Here is an 18,270-nt window from a genome sequence, read left to right as displayed (position 1 = left end):
CAGCTCAGAGAAATACGCTCTCAGATGGTGACAGTTTCTCTCCGCACAGTACGATGGTATTTTTTGCATTATTAACTTAAAGCCATGGAGATGTTGGCAGTTTTCGACCAGTAAAGAGGAGTTCTGCAGTGATGTTCTCCAACAAAACACACTCGCTGTGTGCCGCTGCACCATTATCAGCCTGGGAAAGGTTGAGGCATAACAAGACTTCAGCCAGGGTAAACTGGACCGCTGTATACGAGGTTGAGGCAACATGGAGGTGGGCTTTTCTTACCGATGTGTGATTGGGCAGGCTGAAACTCAATCTGCCAGATTGGGAGATGTTTTTGAGTCTTCCCAGCTTTGACTGACTGTAGGTGGATTTCAGTCTATAAAAGTCTAGCAGCTCGTATCTGCAGAATGAGGGCAGGTGGCCTGACACACGATAGCTGAGGCTTATCTATAGTAGCTTTAGCTCTCAAAACACTGTTTAGACACAGTGAACAGTTGGCACATTCCTGTGTTCTTCTGTCATATCTGTCAGTCCTTGAGCAGTTGGAGCGGACTTGCAAGGCCGTGCAGACGATGGGAACAGAAAGCACACTGCACTTAATGAAAAGTGTTTCACACCAGCCAGCTCAGAGGATATCAGACCGTTAAGGTGACTAAACAATGTTGATCTCCATCTTCAGATTGTTCATTTACTGGAGAATAAAGAAAGTGAAATATAATTCCTCTAAAAGAAAAAGGCTTTTTGCTCATACTCATAATTTTACATTTTAGGGAAACTTGGCATCTGCCAATCCAAGGTTAGTGCCTGAGTGAATGAATGAATTTCACAAAATATATAATGTATGAATAAATGTTTGTGATTAAATCGTATCCTATAGGTTTTATTTCTGGATGAAAGCTGTTTAGACTTCTGTTAATTCTAATTCTTTCAGCTGCATGACATTTAAGCAGTACATTTATGTTTCAGCAGGGAGCTCTGCCGCACTCATGTCAGAGCATTTCTGTAAACTCTTAGTTTTGTCATGTTTTATATTAGATTGTTCACAATTTTCATTGTCCTAAACATGACTATTAGCGAAATCACTGTCTTTCAGATGAAAACAAAATCTATTCAAGCTACAAATTCAAGGTCAAAGCTTACAAAACGTGCCTGAGTAAAACTCTGCTGTCGCATCAATTAATTTTTTTCCTTTTTAAAACCGTTTTATCTGCCTCAAAGCAGTACTTGTGTGAGCCGTTTTTCTACATGTGTGTGCCGGTGTGGAAGAGTACTCACAGGTATCCCCGTGGAAATATTAGGCGTCTGGGGAGTCCAGTTGTCTTGGATGCAGTCTCACTTCAGTCAGCCAGAGAGGCAGAGAGGACAGGACCAACACCCGTCGCAGAGACACGACATCCTCGCTTCGACCTCAGGTAAACACAACAGATAAGATCGATTTACAGTGTTGCCTTTGTGCTTAACTCTGTTTGTGTGTGTGAAATAGGGAATTTGTTTAATAGTTTCGGAGGCCTCTTCTTAGAGCTGGACCAGGTTGGGTTTGCAACAACAAGTGGGGAATTATGAGTACGATTACGAACAGCAAGCTATACAGCATCAAAAACAACTGTGATATTGTTTTCACTATTACTGAGCTACATAGCTACTTATTGTAAGCCTTGAAACTCCCTAACCAGTATGCAGGAGAAAGCCTGTTCATACCAAACTTTCAAAATAAGTCATCCATAATAGAAAGCCTTCACATTATACTGAGTATACTTTTGCAGGTATCTCTTCGCCTGCAGGTGTACCAGTGGATGACTCACATGGCGAGCCTTGCAGTTCTGTGCCTGCTGCTGGTGTTTCCACTGAGCAGCTCCCAGAGCACCCTGCAGTCTGAGCAGGAGACCGGTGCTCATCAGGCCCCGGCAGCGCCGCCTCCTCCACCACCTTCGCCACCACGCATACGAGACCTGCTCAGGAAAGAGGAAACCACTCATTTAAATACAAAGCGAACGTGTAAGTGAACTTCAAAGAAATATTCAGTGGAACTGCAAACATCCAACCTGCACCTTGTCAGAAAGGCAGCATTTCGGTTGAATAACTCATAATTACTGATTCTGAGCAGGATTTGTGTGTGACACCTCTCATTCTGCCCGTCTTTGTCATGTGTTTGTGCCTCCACAGATGCCCACGTAGACAAAGACAATGCCAAAGGGGCTCTGTTCATTGCCGCGGCCCTGGGAACCTGCGCACTGATGGCTGCAGTGTACTGTATCTACAACAAGTTCTACAACAAACAACAGTACCTGCACACCGAACTCAACGATGACTCAGGTGGAATAATAGATTTTAATTAGACTTGGTAATGATTTAGAGTTGGCGTTTCCTGCGGGGACTGAACCGCAAACCTGCGCGGCCATGACTTGTTCGCCTCTTTGTACTTATGAGATATGCATATCTCATCTGCCTACACTACAAAGCGGCACCAAAACAAAAACAACTGTCAACTGAAACGAAACTGACAACTATAAGCACGGACGCTTCTCGCAGAGTGACAAAATGAGGATAAAGATTGAAATAGCAACCGTCACGTCATAAGCAGACACAAAGAGAGAGAGAGAAGTGGACTCATCAACGTCTAATCTTTTTCCTCTCTCGTCTCTTGGGTGCTATTTGTTGTAAAGCATCACAGGCCGGCTGGGTTATCAAACACAAGCGTGCGATGTTGCGTTTAGGGATGTGCAACGTGACTTCTTTGAAGCAGCTTTCTGCTTGCTGCCACTTGGAGCCACGAATAAATGGTGTTACATGGTGCAACTTTAATACCAGAAACACAACAGCAAATGTGTATATACAGTGAACTTTCTCATATCTCTGTCTGCAGATTTAACCACAGACCACATGGACCCTCCCCCCGTGTATTTCCACGCCTCTGTTGGCTCCAGCGCCGCAGACGTGCGGAGAGCCGGCTACGGCTCGCTCTCCGACACTCCATCCATCATCTCTGTGCCACCCAGCCTGTCTCCTCCTCCCTCTGCCATGCCCTTCCCTCCCCTCTTCCTCTCCTCTCGCTCTCTGAGAACCATATCAGCGAAGGATCTGGAGAAGAGCTGTATCTGATACCGAATGCTCAAGTTAGCTGTGTGAGACCTCGGAACGACAATGAAGAATAAGTAGTTGTTTTCAGAATGTGCACATTGTTCTCCATTTTCTGCGCACGCGAGTTTCCTTTTTTTGCAGGCGAATTTGGCTGAAATAAAACAACGCATCAATTTCAAACCTTGAAGAATGGGTTTGCAAGTACAGCCCTACATTGTCGAGGTGTTTTGAACAGTAAGAAAATGCAGCAGAGAAGAAGAAACATTTGGCGGTAGAATATACAGGAGTCTGCTGGAATGTGCTAACAGAAGTATCTCATCCACCTGCTGCAACTGCCAGTTATCACTGTTAACCCTGAAACTCTGACTCGACCTTTCACTGCCTATAACCACCAAAGCGGCCCTAAACCTTTGCCTGAGCATCACAAGCACACTGTATGTCTGAAGTGTAGTCATTGTGCCGTATGTTTGTACAGCTACAATAAACTAGATCTGTCCTGCACTTTATCTGCTACCATCCATCCTTTCAGTCGTCATCCAGTGTGGTACCAGAAGAAATGTTGTCTTTGCTCATTACTCCCATGCTTAAGTGACATTGAACTGTTTTTCTGTGACCTTTAAAGCCCACAGGTGTGACATTATTTGAGCAAAATGCACAATCAAAAGGCTAACCTGTGTACACTGGTTTGGATGTGATGTGTGCACTAAGCTGATTTATTGTTATTTTCATCTAAGCAGCAGCTCAGCAGATACAGGCCCTTTTTCACGGCACAGATTTGGACTCATTCTAGTAGGAAAAACGGGGAGTTACTAACAAAGACTCCATACTACTTAGGTGTCCTCATAAGCAGTGAAAGTTAGGGTGAGGCAGTGCACAATACCAGAACCCTGAAACGTTTGCAGCTAAATGGAATTTAGCCATCATTCATTTTATTATTACACCTGTGCCTCTCCTACTGTGACATGTTAAGATGTCTTCAGTGGAAAAGGCCTGTTGCCTGATTCTTTTATTGGACTTTATTCCAGAGTCATGTACACAAGGCTACTGGATATCAGAATAAAAAAATATGTGTGCACCACTTCACATGCAAGGACAAAAAAAAGATAAATTAAAAGTACTTCAAGTAATTCTACAGTGTGCACGCTGGTAGATTGTTGGAAGGTCACACACTTATAACTGCAATTCAATATTTTTTATTTTAAATTCTAAGTTCTTCATAAATGACACATCACCACAACACAGTAGATAATGTGTCATTTGCTTCACCCTAGAGATCGACGAATAGCTATTTCTTGATCTATCTTAATCCGTTGCATGTCCCTCATGACTGCTATAAATTGAAGGTCCTGAGCAGGTGTCACACCCATATGAAAGGATGTTGCAGCAATGCTCTGGCAGCTCTGCCACCATTACTGAAGCTGAGCAAGAAACCCCACAAACTCTGGAACTTGTTATAATTCGACTTGTTCTTCTTCCCTCGCCTCTTAGACTGAGTCTTCTTCCCTTTCTTCAACACAAAGGCAGACCAGCCCACGGTCATCGCAGCCTGCCCCTCCCGTGTTACAAATACCTGGGAACTCTGTTAATATGCCTCCATCGGACGGTGTTTACTCCAACTCCCTCCATTCAAGGCTTGCGGTCCAAGAATAGCCGCTGCTTGAATAGCCGGTGCTTAAAACGCCGGGCTGCGGGGAAGGAAGTGACATGCTACCTTCCACTCACTACACACACTTGGAGAGATTAGCGCGCAGGCAGCGGTAATCTGGTTTCAGGACCACGGCCAGAGACGCCGTTTGGCCACGGACCCTTTCGAAAGTTGCCTCCGGCGCGCTGCGACACCTTCACGGACACCAAAGAATGTCCACAAGTTCTTTAGGACGTTAAGGACTCTGGGGGGAAAAAAAGTGTCTGACAATGTGTGTTCGCTTGCTTTCACACAAAGGCAGCTGAAGCTAATTAAATCTCTGGACCGTCAGTGTCGCTGACTTCAGCTTCCAGCGCACGGGAAGCTGCCGGTTCAGGAGTCCAGTGCTCGAGTCGAATCCAGGTTTTTGTTTCTTTTAATGTGTGAGTGAGGACCGCGGGGCGGAGGGAGTAGAGGAGAAGGCTGTGCGCTCGACCAGGAGCGCGCAAAGACTGCACACTGGTCGGATCCTGGAGCCGTGAGGATGGAGATCCGGCCGGACAGGTTTAAGGTCGTGGCAGCCAAGACTCTCGGGAAAATATACGGGTATGTAAAATCTCTCTGGGACAACACGCTGAAACATTAGGAGCGGCTGCCTTCACGTGTCCAAAAGAAAGTTCAACTTTTTCAATTAAATTCGGCGTCTGTGGGCCGGTTTATAGCTGCTGGGACATGGTTTTAAAATGAGTATTTGTGTTAAAAGAGAAGCAAACTGCTCTTTTGAAGATCAAGGCGTCCAGAGGTCTGGATTACTGCGGGTTTGGGTGACCTGGCACAACATCTGTCCCTCTATATCTTACTGAATCTGTCCCTGCGACTCTGATCACTTTATAAGAGACTGCGGTCATGCAATAATTTCCGAGACCTGAAAATGAGCCCTTTTACGTCTCACAGTCAATCATGTCGCTTCTGAGGACCAAATAAACAGAATTAAATTTCATCTCAGGTCGAAAGTGTTCTATCAGTGTAAGGTGACGCGTTGGATCGATGGCTGGATTCATTTATTCCAGGCTTTTTCTGCGCTGCTGTGACAGCAGTGTCCACTTACAGGAGCCTTGTCTCAGTTTTATGGAGAGGTTGTAACAATCAAACGATGTGTTTCAGCTTCCACCACAAAGTTTGTCTCTTTATTCTTCTGAACTCTGTGTGTTTGGTGTAGAATCAGGCCTCTGAGGGGAGGGGGGCTCTGCGGCCTGTTGGTCTCTCACTGTGGGGCGGTGAGCTTAGCAAGGCTTTGAAAAAAAACAGTGATAATGAGCTGGGGGAAAAAAAAACTCTTAGTTCTAGCATTTTAAATCCACAAGACACCCGAGGACACAATTCAAGCATGTGTTCAAAGCTCTGCAACCAGTCCAATTCTCAATAAGATGCCAAAAAAAAAGGAAAAAACAAAAAAAAATGGGTGACACACCTTCCCCGCAGAGAAAGAGTGTGTGAAGTGGTCAGGAGTCCGACCAGTGACGGATATCTGAAAAAAGGTGGCGATAGACTCCCCTTTCTCTGTCTTGGGATTTGATGTAGCGTCTAAACACTTAAATCCTCTCCAGAAATAGCCTCTGCTCGTCCAAGCTGTCGGCCCACGTAAATCCCTGCAGGCCGTACACCTTGGCCACCTCTCTCCTCCCTCTCCCCACCCCTAAGTAGCCCGATAGCTCGTCATTGTGTCCCTCACCCCCACCCACCCCTCCTCAGGGCACCTCACCGCCACCCGGGATTAGGCCACTCGACCTGCGGCAGAGCCGCAGCGGCCTGTAAGCTTTCATTTCCGTGGAGCGCACCGCACGTGCTCCCAGGTGCTCCCGTGGTACCTTGCTTCCGTGCGTAACGCGCACCGGCCCGTTCCCCCGGTGCTGCTCTCTGCACGCAACGAGCTTACCGGGCGCACAGACAGCAGTATGCTGACTTATTATTTATTTATTTATTTCATCTTATTAAACTGTCGTTATGGGACTGTAGCAAAAGCCTAGAAACATTCTATTCGTTTTAGTTCTATTTGTGGTTCAGTTTGATCCTATTTAACAGTACCCTATTCTATAATACGGTCTACTCTGTTCACCTATAGACAGCGTTCATTTAAATCACCTGAATGTCATGTGTCATATAAGAGTGACTCTCACTCTCCTGACATGCAACCAACTACAGTTTGTAAGGACTGCGCCAACTTTCATAATCAATTAATCATTTGGTCTATATGACATCAGAGAACAATTAAACATGGCCTTCAAAACTTTCTAAAATCCAAACTGATGTTGTGAAACGTCTTGTCTAAAAATCCACTACAATGTTAATACAAGGAGAAACTGCAAAGTGCCACATTTGAGAACCTCAAACAGGAGGATGTTGCAGGTCTGATCTATATATAGATATTTATAAATGAACGCTGTGCCTGGATCCTCTCTGTGCTTCAGGCGTCTCATCCCTGAATCCTTTCCCCCAGTGAACCGCCTGCAGTTTAACTGTACGAAATTGAAACATGGGCACGTTAAATTACTAACAATCCACAACATCAGAGGATAGAACAAGTGTAATTGTCCTTTTTTGTGCATGCGTATTTTATTTGGTTTGTCAGTGGTTCTGGTTTTATTTCAATTCAGTGTTTTTAATGAATGCAAATGATCTCCAACATGTTCTCCTGTTGTATGGTTCAGTTCAGGCTCATTCCAGCAGGTCTCTAGATCTTTCACTCTACACCAGTTATTTCACCCCCTGCTATCCAATGATTCCAGGCTGTTGACTCTGAACCGAGCTGCTGAACTGCCCTGACGTGCGTCCTGGATGTGTGAATTAAGAGATTAACGTGGACGGACAGATTTGGCAGAAAAGCTCATGTGAATTCAGCTTTCTTACATGTTGTCAAGATTGAAAATTGAGTATTTTCCTTATTGAGTTTAACTGGCTGACAGACGCGTCCCGACCTTTCCTCGCGGTGTGACGAGTGCGGCGGAGAGAAGGTCAGCTAGCTACTGAGGATTACAACGGATTTTCTTAAACTCAGGGTCTGTCGTGAAAAGTCACCGCAGCAGAGAGCAGGTGCGGCGTACGGTCCATGTGAACATCCACTGGATACTGGGAGATAAATTGGTGTTGAAGACTGAGGGAATGTTGTGAATTGTGTGAGACTGCGCGCGAGTCAGGGGAGCTGACGGTAAAAGGCAGTGTTAAAAGATGAAGAGGAGACAGGAAGGATGAAGAGAGAGGCCCGCTCAGACAAAAATAGTCCAAGAGAGCCAGAGATATTAATAATTCACGAGTGAGAATCATTAATACTTGATCAGTGTCGGAGACTGTTAGAACCCCTGCTTACAGTAACTAATAGAGCATGCATGTTTCATAATTGTGTGGCTGTTGTTTCCCAGTCTGCTTACTGCTGGAGATTTTAGCCGAGTGCTTTGAAAAGGTTTCAGGATCCTGATTCTGGTTCTCGCCCCTGCTGGCTGAACAGAGCCGTAACATTCTGGTTTAGGACAAGGTTCGTTCAAGTACGCAGAGGAACAGAACTCACACAGCTAAAAGAACAAAGCTGAGTTAGACTGTTAAGGCTGGTCTCAGTGGGGTGGGATGTGCACAATGAGTATGGCTGCAACATCTGAGGCTGGCACCAAGTTTTTATACAAGCAAGGGATTTTGGGGTGTGTGTCGACCAAGTGGTCTTTATCAGTTAAAAATCTCTGCGCTCTTTCTACATCTCCAAACATATAATAATGCAAAATACCCAAATTCTCATAAATAAGATGGATGTGGATGTGTTAAGACATCTTTAGGTCGGCAGAGGAGTTTAATAGTTTCCTCTGAGCTACAGTGCAGCAGTTATAGAAATAGATCGCAGCAGCAGATGTAGAACACAGTGGATGAGGTATTCAAACATGGAGGCCCAGTCATTCCAATAGAGGCTCCTCAGACAGCACATATACTAAAAAACTTATTGATCACTTCCTACGTCTGTGTCTTTTGCCTCCTCACTTATTGCTGGTTCTGCCTGATCAATGCACATTAATTACAAAGAAAGAGCTTTGAAATGCATCTGGCCTTCATGGATTAAACTGTCATTTCTGTGCATGACACTGAGTGCATTTTATTCATAGCTTCACAGCTATTTTGCCAGTTATTTTGCTGATGTAATGTGGTCTTTCTGGGGTGTCCAAACAGCACAGCATCACACTGTGCATGGTAGCTTGATTCACCATAAAACCTGTCTAGAGCACATGCTGTTTAACCAGGTTTAAATTAATTTGATAATATTTGTCAGATCCCCTGTTTATATGAAGTCTAGGTAGAGGTTTTCATCCTCGCCCTGCTGAATGTTCACAATGGCCACTGTAGGAGCACTGTTTTAATGCTGCAGCCTAGTTGCTCAGTCAGCTGAGGATCATACTCCATTTCTTTTCTAACTGCATTGCTCTCTGTCCTGTACAACCAGCTGTCAAATAGCGTATAAATACATCCTGTCCAAGCTTTATTCACGCTCTGCACTGCTGCGTGTTGTATTTTGGCTAAAAGCTGCACAACTGAGTTGACTGACGTGTTTTGCTTAAGCACAATCGACTCTCATGAACTTTATGTGCCCTCGATAGTGGCTGTAAATTACATTTACCTTACCAAGGCCATAGGGATGTTTGCTTTTAATTTGGACAAATAGGTTAGAAAAAAAGTATGTATAATAAATTAAGCTGTAATATAAAAGGAGCTCTGTGCCCTGGACCTGCAGGGCTCAAGACTGATCGGAGAACTCAGCATTGCACATGTCATGTTTAATAGATGCTCTGCTGCGTTTGGATACATATTTGATGCCTGTTAGACTGGAGGCTGGTAGAGGTCACGGTTTCTCAGGGTTTCTCGGCAAGCCATAAGAACACTGGTTACAGAGAAAAGCAGAAAAAGAGGAGTGAGCCGCTTGGAAGGAGCACGAGGAGCAGCACCAGGATGAGCTTCTGAGTAAATTCTGTTTGTCTTTTACTCACACTGCCCTCTTCACTGCGGACCAGTTCTGTCAGGAGATGAATGTCTGCAATACAAAAATACACAATATACAATATTAACACCTTGAGAGGGCATGATAAGTCAGAGTTATGTCAGCGAGCTCCGGTGGCAGAAGGCTGACAACTGTTCTGTTACTTGTTATGATGCTGGAGTCGACAGCGAGGAAGATTGCCTGAACATCCAGATCACTGCACTTTTATCAAGCCACCGTACCACAATATAGCAATCTAAGAGGAAACTAAACCAGTATTTTACTCTTATAGTTGATGAGCTATTTCCTTTCACTTGAAACATTGTTGAATAGCTATATAGTTTAAATAATTGAGCAAATACGACACTGGTTATTTGCTTTTTTCTGAAAAGTCCAGGTTGTTTCTGTGATACGCAGCCCAGATAACCACATCAAATCATGTGACTTGGGTCTAAACTACAACACGTTACATATTACATTCTCCATTTGCTCCCGTCCTCGCAGAGCTCTTGAGAAGAAGCAGGAAAATGGCGAGACCATCGAGCTGTCGGCGGAGGGCCGGCCGGAGCTGGTGGAGGAGAAGGAGATGCCCATAGTGGACTGCACATGCTTCGGACTGCCCAGGCGCTACATCATCGCCATCCTCTCCGGCATTGGCTTCTGCATCTCCTTTGGTATCCGGTGTAACTTGGGCGTGGCCATCGTCAGCATGGTCAACAGCCACACCATCTTCAGAGACAACAAGGAGGTCGTAGTGGTGAGTGGCGGCGGATGAGCAGGGAACACGGTTCTGAGTTTACCGTTTTTAATGGTACAGTTAACAATAATAAACATTATGATTTGCGCTAGGCTCTTCATTCCAGTTCAGGGAAATCTTCATGTTACAATATATGATAACAGTCTGCTTCTAACTTTGCATGAGTTTGGGAAAGACCCTTTCCAATTACAGTGTCAAAACTTTATTACACATTACGTTACAATGGTGGAAATGACTAACTTGACAAACCAGATGGTTCGTCAAGTTACTCTTCGGTTCTTAAATAACTAATGCTATAAGTGCATCTACGTTAAACTCCTTAGGAGGCGCTGTTGTTGTTTTTGAACAAATAAACATGCTGTGGTTACAACTAAACCAAAGGCGTCTGTAGCTGCCAGTAGTTCCTCCCAGGACGCTTTGTTCAAACCACTGTGGTTCTGCCACAGGTGCATAACCTTAAGCCTGGCAGGACAGACTCTGGGCTTGTGTGATCCCGTGAATTCAGCTGCCTCATAAGGGAAGGGAATGGGAAGGTCAAATAAGGAAAGTGTGTCACTAAATGTTAGTCAGTAGCAGCATGTTATCCCAGTGAACCTAATGACTACTATTCGACACTGTTATGTAAAAATATCACATCAGTGCATTTCAGGGATCAAACTCTAACTCAAGCACACGTAGAGAATGCATTTTTCTCCTCCTGTGTTTGTCCAAACAGAAAGCTCAGTTCGACTGGGATCCAGAAACAGTGGGAATGATCCACGGCTCCTTCTTCTGGGGATACATAGTAACCCAAATCCCAGGAGGGTTCATCTGTCAAAAGTTTGCAGCAAACAGGTCTGTTAAATCTATCTATTATGGTATGCAACCGCACATTCTTTTATACATACTCAATGTGTCTTCCTTTCTCCCTCCAGAGTGTTTGGCTTTGCCATAGTGGCCACGTCTTGCCTGAACATGCTCATCCCTACAGCAGCGCGGATGCATTTTGGCTGTGTTATCATTGTCAGGGTGTTTCAAGGACTTGTGGAGGTGCGTAATTCTATAGCTTCCTGTTAAACACAAGATATGGGGTATCTGTTTACATTTTATTCAGAACATTTATCATAGCATCATTTTTCTCTACCCGACAGGGGGTTTCATATCCGGCCTGTCATGGTATTTGGGCAAAATGGGCACCGCCTCTTGAAAGAAGTCGCCTGGCCACGACAGCCTTTTGCGGTGAGTCCATCATCACTGTACCTGTTTCCGTCTGTCTTTAAACAATGGATGCTCGTTATCACTTCAAGAGACAATTATGGATAAGTTGCTGGGTAGTTAGTTGATAAATAAAAAGAAATCAGCTACTTATTCTGATGGTTTATTAAACATTATTTGTTGGTTCCAGTGTCTCAAATGTGAGTTGCTGCTTTTCTTCATTATATATGACAGTAAATAAAATATCTTTAGGCTTTGAAACATAATCTGAAGACGCATTTTTTGCACTTTTTCTGACAGTTAATTGACAAAATAAGTAGCAGATTAATTGATAATGCAAGTCTTAAAGGCTCAAACACAATGTGTCTCTTTTCTTCTAGGTTCTTATGCTGGTGCTGTGATTGCCATGCCATTAGCTGGAATACTAGTCCAGTACTCAGGGTGGTCATCAGTCTTCTATGTCTACGGTAAGAGACCCTTGACCCTCAGGCTGGAGGTAATTGGTAAAAGAATGACAACAAAGTACAGTAATCGATTGGCTTGTAAGAACAACGAATATAGTACATCAAAACAGAGATTTCAATAGCTGTGTCGGCACACCCGTCACTAGATGGTGACACATACTTAAACTGAACAGAAGACCGCAAAAGGCCAGCACCATACACATGAGGAGCAGAAAAACCCCCACCCGTTATGTGTGAATTCGCAATCCCAGTCTGACCAGGCAGCAGCTACATTCAACGTGTCTCCTTTGCAGCTTGTTCTTTTTGACCTCTACCGCTTTAACACTTACATTAATCCTTCTCTCTTCCCTACCTGCCTGCCTGCCTTCCTCCGTCCTCACAGGAAGTTTTGGGGTCATGTGGTATTGCTTCTGGTTCCTGGTGTCTTACGAAAGTCCAGCAGCCCATCCCACCATCACTGAGGAGGAGAAAAAATATATTGAGGAAAGCATTGGCGAGACTGCTCAACAGTCAATAACGGTCAGTACACAGAGACGGTTTCTCAGGCACAGTGTGAGTCAAACACAGTATGACATCACGCTGGCTGACAGTCACAGTACTGATGAGGCCTGCCCTGTCACTCCAAGCAAATGTGAAGAGTTGGTTGTTGTTTGGTTTTTTTGTTTGTTTTATGCAAAATGTGAATACAAGGGCAGGCTACAAGTAGATGTGGACAAAGAGTGTAGAGATAAATAAGTAGAGTAACACATTTTTCTGTTACAGAAATTCAACACACCATGGAGGGCCTTCTTTACGTCCATGCCAGTGTACGCCATCATCGTGGCTAATTTCTGCAGAAGCTGGACTTTCTATTTGCTTCTCATCAGCCAACCTGCGTACTTCGAGGAGGTGTTTGGGTTCGAGATTAGCAAGGTAACAGAAACCGTGATGTGGCCTGTGGGTTGTGAGCAGTGCACTGCGTCACAGTTTCTCTATGTGCAATAACATGATACTGCAAAGGAAAGCTTTTTAAAGTCTGCTATCACTTTTTCTGGTTACCATAGGCCATCCCCAGAGGTCTCAAATCTGTTACATAAAAGTAAATTTTTTTCCTCTCATATAGGTGGGCATAGTTTCCGCACTTCCCCACCTCGTCATGACCATCATCGTGCCCATTGGTGGCCAGATTGCTGACTATCTGCGCTCCAACCAAATCATGACCACCACGAACGTCAGGAAACTTATGAACTGCGGAGGTAAGAAAGCGCCAAAATGAAGGGAAGGCAAAATTAGAACTGCAGAGAGGGGAACACATAGCTGTACTGTACGAGCAATGGAGCTGACTTGCTGTGTCCATAATAGCAGATCTTTTTCTTCGTCAAAACTGTAGTCATATGCTTAAAGGGCATTTCACAGCCTTTTCTGGTTATGAAGAATTTCTTCTGAGAACTCTAATGTGGTCAGAAAGCTGGTTTAGTCGTGTGAACCTGAAAAACTCCACAGCAGCTCATTGGCTAGTTTTGGTATAACTATGGTATATGGTAACTATGGTATTTAGTAAGCTGTCGTGAAAAAAACATTTGCCGCCTTGGGGAAATGATGACTCACTGTTAAACAGAAGCTCTGCCTCTGCTGGTTATTTTTGATCCGCGGAGAGAAATCAATAGCAAAGTGAAATGAAGAAGCATACAGTGTTCACATCACTTTGTGGGCAGCTGTCAGCACCAGGGCGATGCTAGATTGCTGCTCAGTCACCAGCATTCTGCCAAAAGAGAACAGCGAGAAGAAAAATGGCTTTCAATTGACTCATATAAGCAATCTTGCGCTGTGACCTCATGTTTCCAATTAACACATCATTCTTTGCTCGTGTCTGCGCCGCTTTACTCGTCCACATTAGGGTTTGGGATGGAGGCAACCCTGCTGCTGGTGGTGGGCTTCTCTCATACGAAAGGTGTTGCCATTACATTCCTGGTCCTGGCTGTGGGTTTCTCCGGCTTTGCCATTTCAGGTGGAACCATATTTTTATTCTTCTGTGTTCTGCATACATTTTGTTTCATGCATCAACTTCGCCACTATCAGTATCCAAAATTCCCCCTTTTTTTAGTGAGGACAACTTGTTGAATATTTACAATTTCCTATCATTTATGTACTAATATTTTATCTACCCTTCCTCATAAGGTTTCAATGTCAACCATCTGGACATTGCACCACGCTATGCTAGTATCCTCATGGGTATCTCCAATGGTGTGGGCACTTTGTCTGGTATGGTTTGCCCACTTATAGTTGGTGCCATGACGAAGCATAAGGTGAGAACTTAATATGTTGTAAAATACACCCTAAATCACATTTATGCTCTTACTTTGTTGTCGTGTCACATTGCCTTATCTAACTTATAAACAGTGCACTGCCAACTGAGTTTGGTCATAGAAAATGTTTCATCTATCTAAAATAACAGCAGAGGTGTCACTTCCTCTCTCTGTCCTAATTCTTCTCTCTGTGACCATGTCACACATCCAACAGTCATACAGCGAGAGGTGTATCACTAAACAGGAGCAGATGTCAATTTGAGAGTAGCTCAACAGACCACAAGCCAGCACATGCAGCCACAACAGATGCTGAATCTTTGTGAGGTGTTCAAGTCACAAGTTTGACTGGCCAAAGTAAAGGTCTCCAGAGTGTTCACTTTAGAAAATCGTGATTTCAAGTCATTAAAAATAAAACAGACACTTTTTCCCTGCTTATAACCTCTCTCTCTTTTTTTCCTCTCACTGTCCTTTTGTTAGACACGGGAGGAGTGGCAGGGTGTGTTTCTTATTGCCTCGCTCGTTCATTATGGAGGTGTTATATTCTATGGTGTGTATTTTTCCCTCTTACTTTCTGTCTCCACTCATTCTTCCATAACCAGAGCATTACAGTGTTTAAGTATGCAACAATCTGTGCATTGTTCTTCATGCGATCTTCTGCAGTTTGGCTTAGCAACTGCACTATGTAAAATCATATGGGCTGATCTCGTCCATCTCTGTGCTGCAGGAATCTTTGCATCAGGAGAGAAGCAAGCTTGGGCGGAGCCGGAGCAGCTGAGTGACGAGAAATGCGGCATCCTGGATGAGGACGAGCTCGCAAACGAGACGGAGGAGCTGTACCGCACAAGTGGCGGAGCAGGCTACGGAGCCATGAACCAGGGAGCGGATCCCAACGGAGGCGGAGGCATGGCAGGAGGAGGCTGGGTCTCAGACTGGGACAAAACCGAGGAGTACGTCCAACCAGCCGGAACCAATAATTACCTTTATGGAGGAGAGGGGGACAGAGAGTTAACATAAAACCAGCAGCGTCCCCTGCAGCCAGGAGTGAGGCAGGAACAGTACATCAACAGTGTGGAGTTTCACATGATGGCCTGAAGAACTTTGGAAGTGCGGATCTAAAAAAGGAATGCGGGAGGGGACCATTTTCAACAAGCCTGACTGTATCATAACAGAACTGAATTCAAAGAGACACAACAGTGAAGGTGAAGACAGCATTAGGAAATGTAAAATGTGTGTTTGTGTGTGATTGCAGCTGTGTACCTTGTGTGACAGACAATCTAAGTCAGAGTGTTTTGTTCCTCCCTGCCATCACTCTCGGAGGAGGGCTGTGTTTTAGGCCTGGTGTGGCTTTCTTTGATGTTTATTCACTGTAATAATTGTAGGAGTTTCTATATTATCTAACAGGATTTGGATTTCATTTGTATGCCTCTCACTTGTATTTGATCCTTCAAGATTACAAATCTCTTGGTGCACATTGGTCACAAGCGCATTTCTGCTGTTGGGTGAAAACCTGCTCAGTCCAATTGGTTTTAAAAATGGAGCTACATGGTTTTCACACAATGTTACGAAAGCTATTAAAACAATGTTAATTTTTGTCCTTAATGTGCACACTTTTAAGAAAAAGCATGTTCCTTGTGCCAATACAACAAAATATTTTTGCTCTATAGTATTGGTTTACTCCTCTACTGAGAAAGTAATTGAGCACCTGCAAATATTACTGTACACAGCTTTTTTGTGAAGTCTGAATAGCCCACACTGACGTTTGCAGCTGTAGCATTTTGATTTCCTCATGCAAAAATGTTTTATGTGCAAGGCCTCGAACCTGTCTGCCTGCTGACATACTGGGGAATATAAATGCCTCATAAAGGACAAGAAGGAATGTCATTATCCGGGGTAATAACGATCCTGTATCAAATTAGTTTCTTAGTTTAGAGCCACTTTTTTCTCTTCTTCAAAATCCAACATTTGAAATTCGTTCAATAATCTTTACAGGTAGCCTATGCTTCATTAATGTTATTCTATCATGTTACTGTTGTGTTCAGGCAATTCATGCTGTAAGTGTAAACATCAGGAAATGCACTTTGCTGTCACCACATAACCTAAAAACCCCAATACATACCGGCCTCTGCTGCGGCTCTGTCACAGTGACAAAGCACAAAAACCTGTGAGCCGAAGCTGCTGTGTGGGGCCAGTTAGTATGTAGCATAATATCATAGTTAAAAACAGCCACACCCATCGAAAATAAAAGGCTAATAATGGACAAGACAATGACATTTCACTGTACATGGGCAGTTTGTTGCATTCATTTTTGTTAGTCGATGTTGTAATGTATCTAGCTAGCCCCAGAATGAAGGTTAAAGATTAAAAAGTATCCTTGTGTTAGATCATGGAATGGTATCACTTTGGCTGACACTGTTTCACTGAGTGGGGTTTCTGATAGATTAAATATTAAATGTTAGGGTTTTTACTGTTTTTGTCATTTTTCATTCATTTCTTGTTAAAGGTTTTGTTCTGGATTTTAAACTTAAACTGTATATGTGAAAGTCATGTACATGTGGAACATGTAGAATAATAAAACCTAGAGGTGATAATCCCTGTACAATAATTACAGATACTCTTGGCAGTCAATGCTTATACATTGCTCCTGTTTTTAGGTTTAAATGTTTGGTATTGGGTGACGCATAAAGCATATTGTTAAAAAATAGATGATTACAGCTGTGTTACCCTTTCAGTCCAATTGTTCTTATTTTAATTTGTCTTTTCTTTTTTTTTTTTTATTACAGCACATGCTCTGTCTTGTTCGAGCCCACTTTCCTTTGCTCCATGCCAGATTCAGGCACTAACAATGTAGGTCTGTAAACCTTTGGATCGAGTGGTTTCATGTTACCCATAATGCTGTACTCCTCCCTAGACAGCGCATCGATCACTGAGCTAAAGTATAAGAGCATGGAAATGAAGAAGAAAAATAGATTTTGATGGCACCAGAGCAAGGAAAGCGTCAGTTTTCTGTAGCCAGTAAAAAGCACCGGGGGCTTCACCCTCACTGTCCTGCTCTGATCTCTCAAATCAATGGGATTATCCTGCATCCATCTGCCAGTGAGAGGGATAGTTACCCGAATGTAAATCCAGTTCTGTGAGTACATGTGTAGCCTTCAAACAGACTTGGTTGGCTTACTCCACAGAGGCTCCGCCTTGACACCTTGAGAGAGATCTTTGCACTCACCACCCAACCAGGAGGTAGAAACTACACACTCTGCACCACCAGCGCACCTGCTGTTCATCTCCCTTTTGAACTCAGCAATGGGAAAAGAACAGGGGCCAACTGGGCCTGCAGTTAGAGGGCTACAGATACGCCTGCAAAGGTACAACCACACAAAAGTGGAAGTAGAAGACCAGGACATGGCCAGGGAAATATTCCTGTCACCTCAAGTGAATGTGAGCCCTGAACAGGGCAGCAAACAAGGCAATAACCCGGGTGGAGAGCTTCCACCCTCAGGTCTAACGCTATGCACCTGAGGGCATAATTGCCATACAAAAACAAGGGGGAGAGGGGCCTACACACCTTGTGTCCCATGAGTGTGCTTTGCTGTTATGTGGACTGCACAGCAAGCATGACGGTCTCATCGTCCTTCATGACACGCAAACTCAGGGCTCCTCTGTTGGCTCAGCGGCCAGCTCATTGGATTTGCAATTTGATTCCAAATGGCTATGAGGCAGTGGGCTGGACCCCTCTGGTTGGTCTCAGTACATTAGGGACCTTGGGTTGAAAGGACGGGTTTAGTCGCAGCTCCACTGCACCCCTATCCTCGCTGGTAGACATGCAGGAGGGGTGCACAGATAAGGCAAAAAGATCCCCTGTCCTCTTAGGCAA

At 44.1% G+C, this 18,270-nt stretch overlaps 2 protein-coding genes across 2 annotated transcripts; both read left to right on the top strand.

The window, feature by feature from the left end:
* The first annotated feature begins 253 nt into the window (after positions 1-253).
* Positions 254-3,436, top strand: LOC121625312. Its single transcript, XM_041963397.1, has 4 exons — positions 254-259; positions 1,774-1,987; positions 2,156-2,305; positions 2,856-3,436. Exons 1-4 carry the CDS (start codon positions 254-256, stop codon positions 3,089-3,091), a joined length of 606 nt encoding a protein of 201 aa, XP_041819331.1. The 3' UTR covers positions 3,092-3,436.
* Positions 3,437-5,238: 1,802 nt separating this feature from the next.
* On the top strand, positions 5,239-16,960 carry LOC121625311 (vesicular glutamate transporter 1-like). Its single transcript, XM_041963396.1, has 13 exons — positions 5,239-5,300; positions 10,207-10,459; positions 11,175-11,293; positions 11,374-11,488; positions 11,590-11,677; positions 12,034-12,120; positions 12,500-12,636; positions 12,880-13,029; positions 13,220-13,352; positions 13,994-14,104; positions 14,275-14,402; positions 14,880-14,949; positions 15,127-16,960. Exons 1-13 carry the CDS (start codon positions 5,239-5,241, stop codon positions 15,414-15,416), a joined length of 1,743 nt encoding a protein of 580 aa, XP_041819330.1. The 3' UTR covers positions 15,417-16,960.
* The last annotated feature ends 1,310 nt before the right edge of the window (positions 16,961-18,270 follow it).

This window comes from Chelmon rostratus, chromosome 21, assembly GCF_017976325.1.
Source record: "Chelmon rostratus isolate fCheRos1 chromosome 21, fCheRos1.pri, whole genome shotgun sequence".
NCBI classification, from domain to species: domain Eukaryota; kingdom Metazoa; phylum Chordata; class Actinopteri; order Chaetodontiformes; family Chaetodontidae; genus Chelmon; species Chelmon rostratus.
This window is presented reverse-complemented; position numbering and strand designations above follow the sequence as displayed.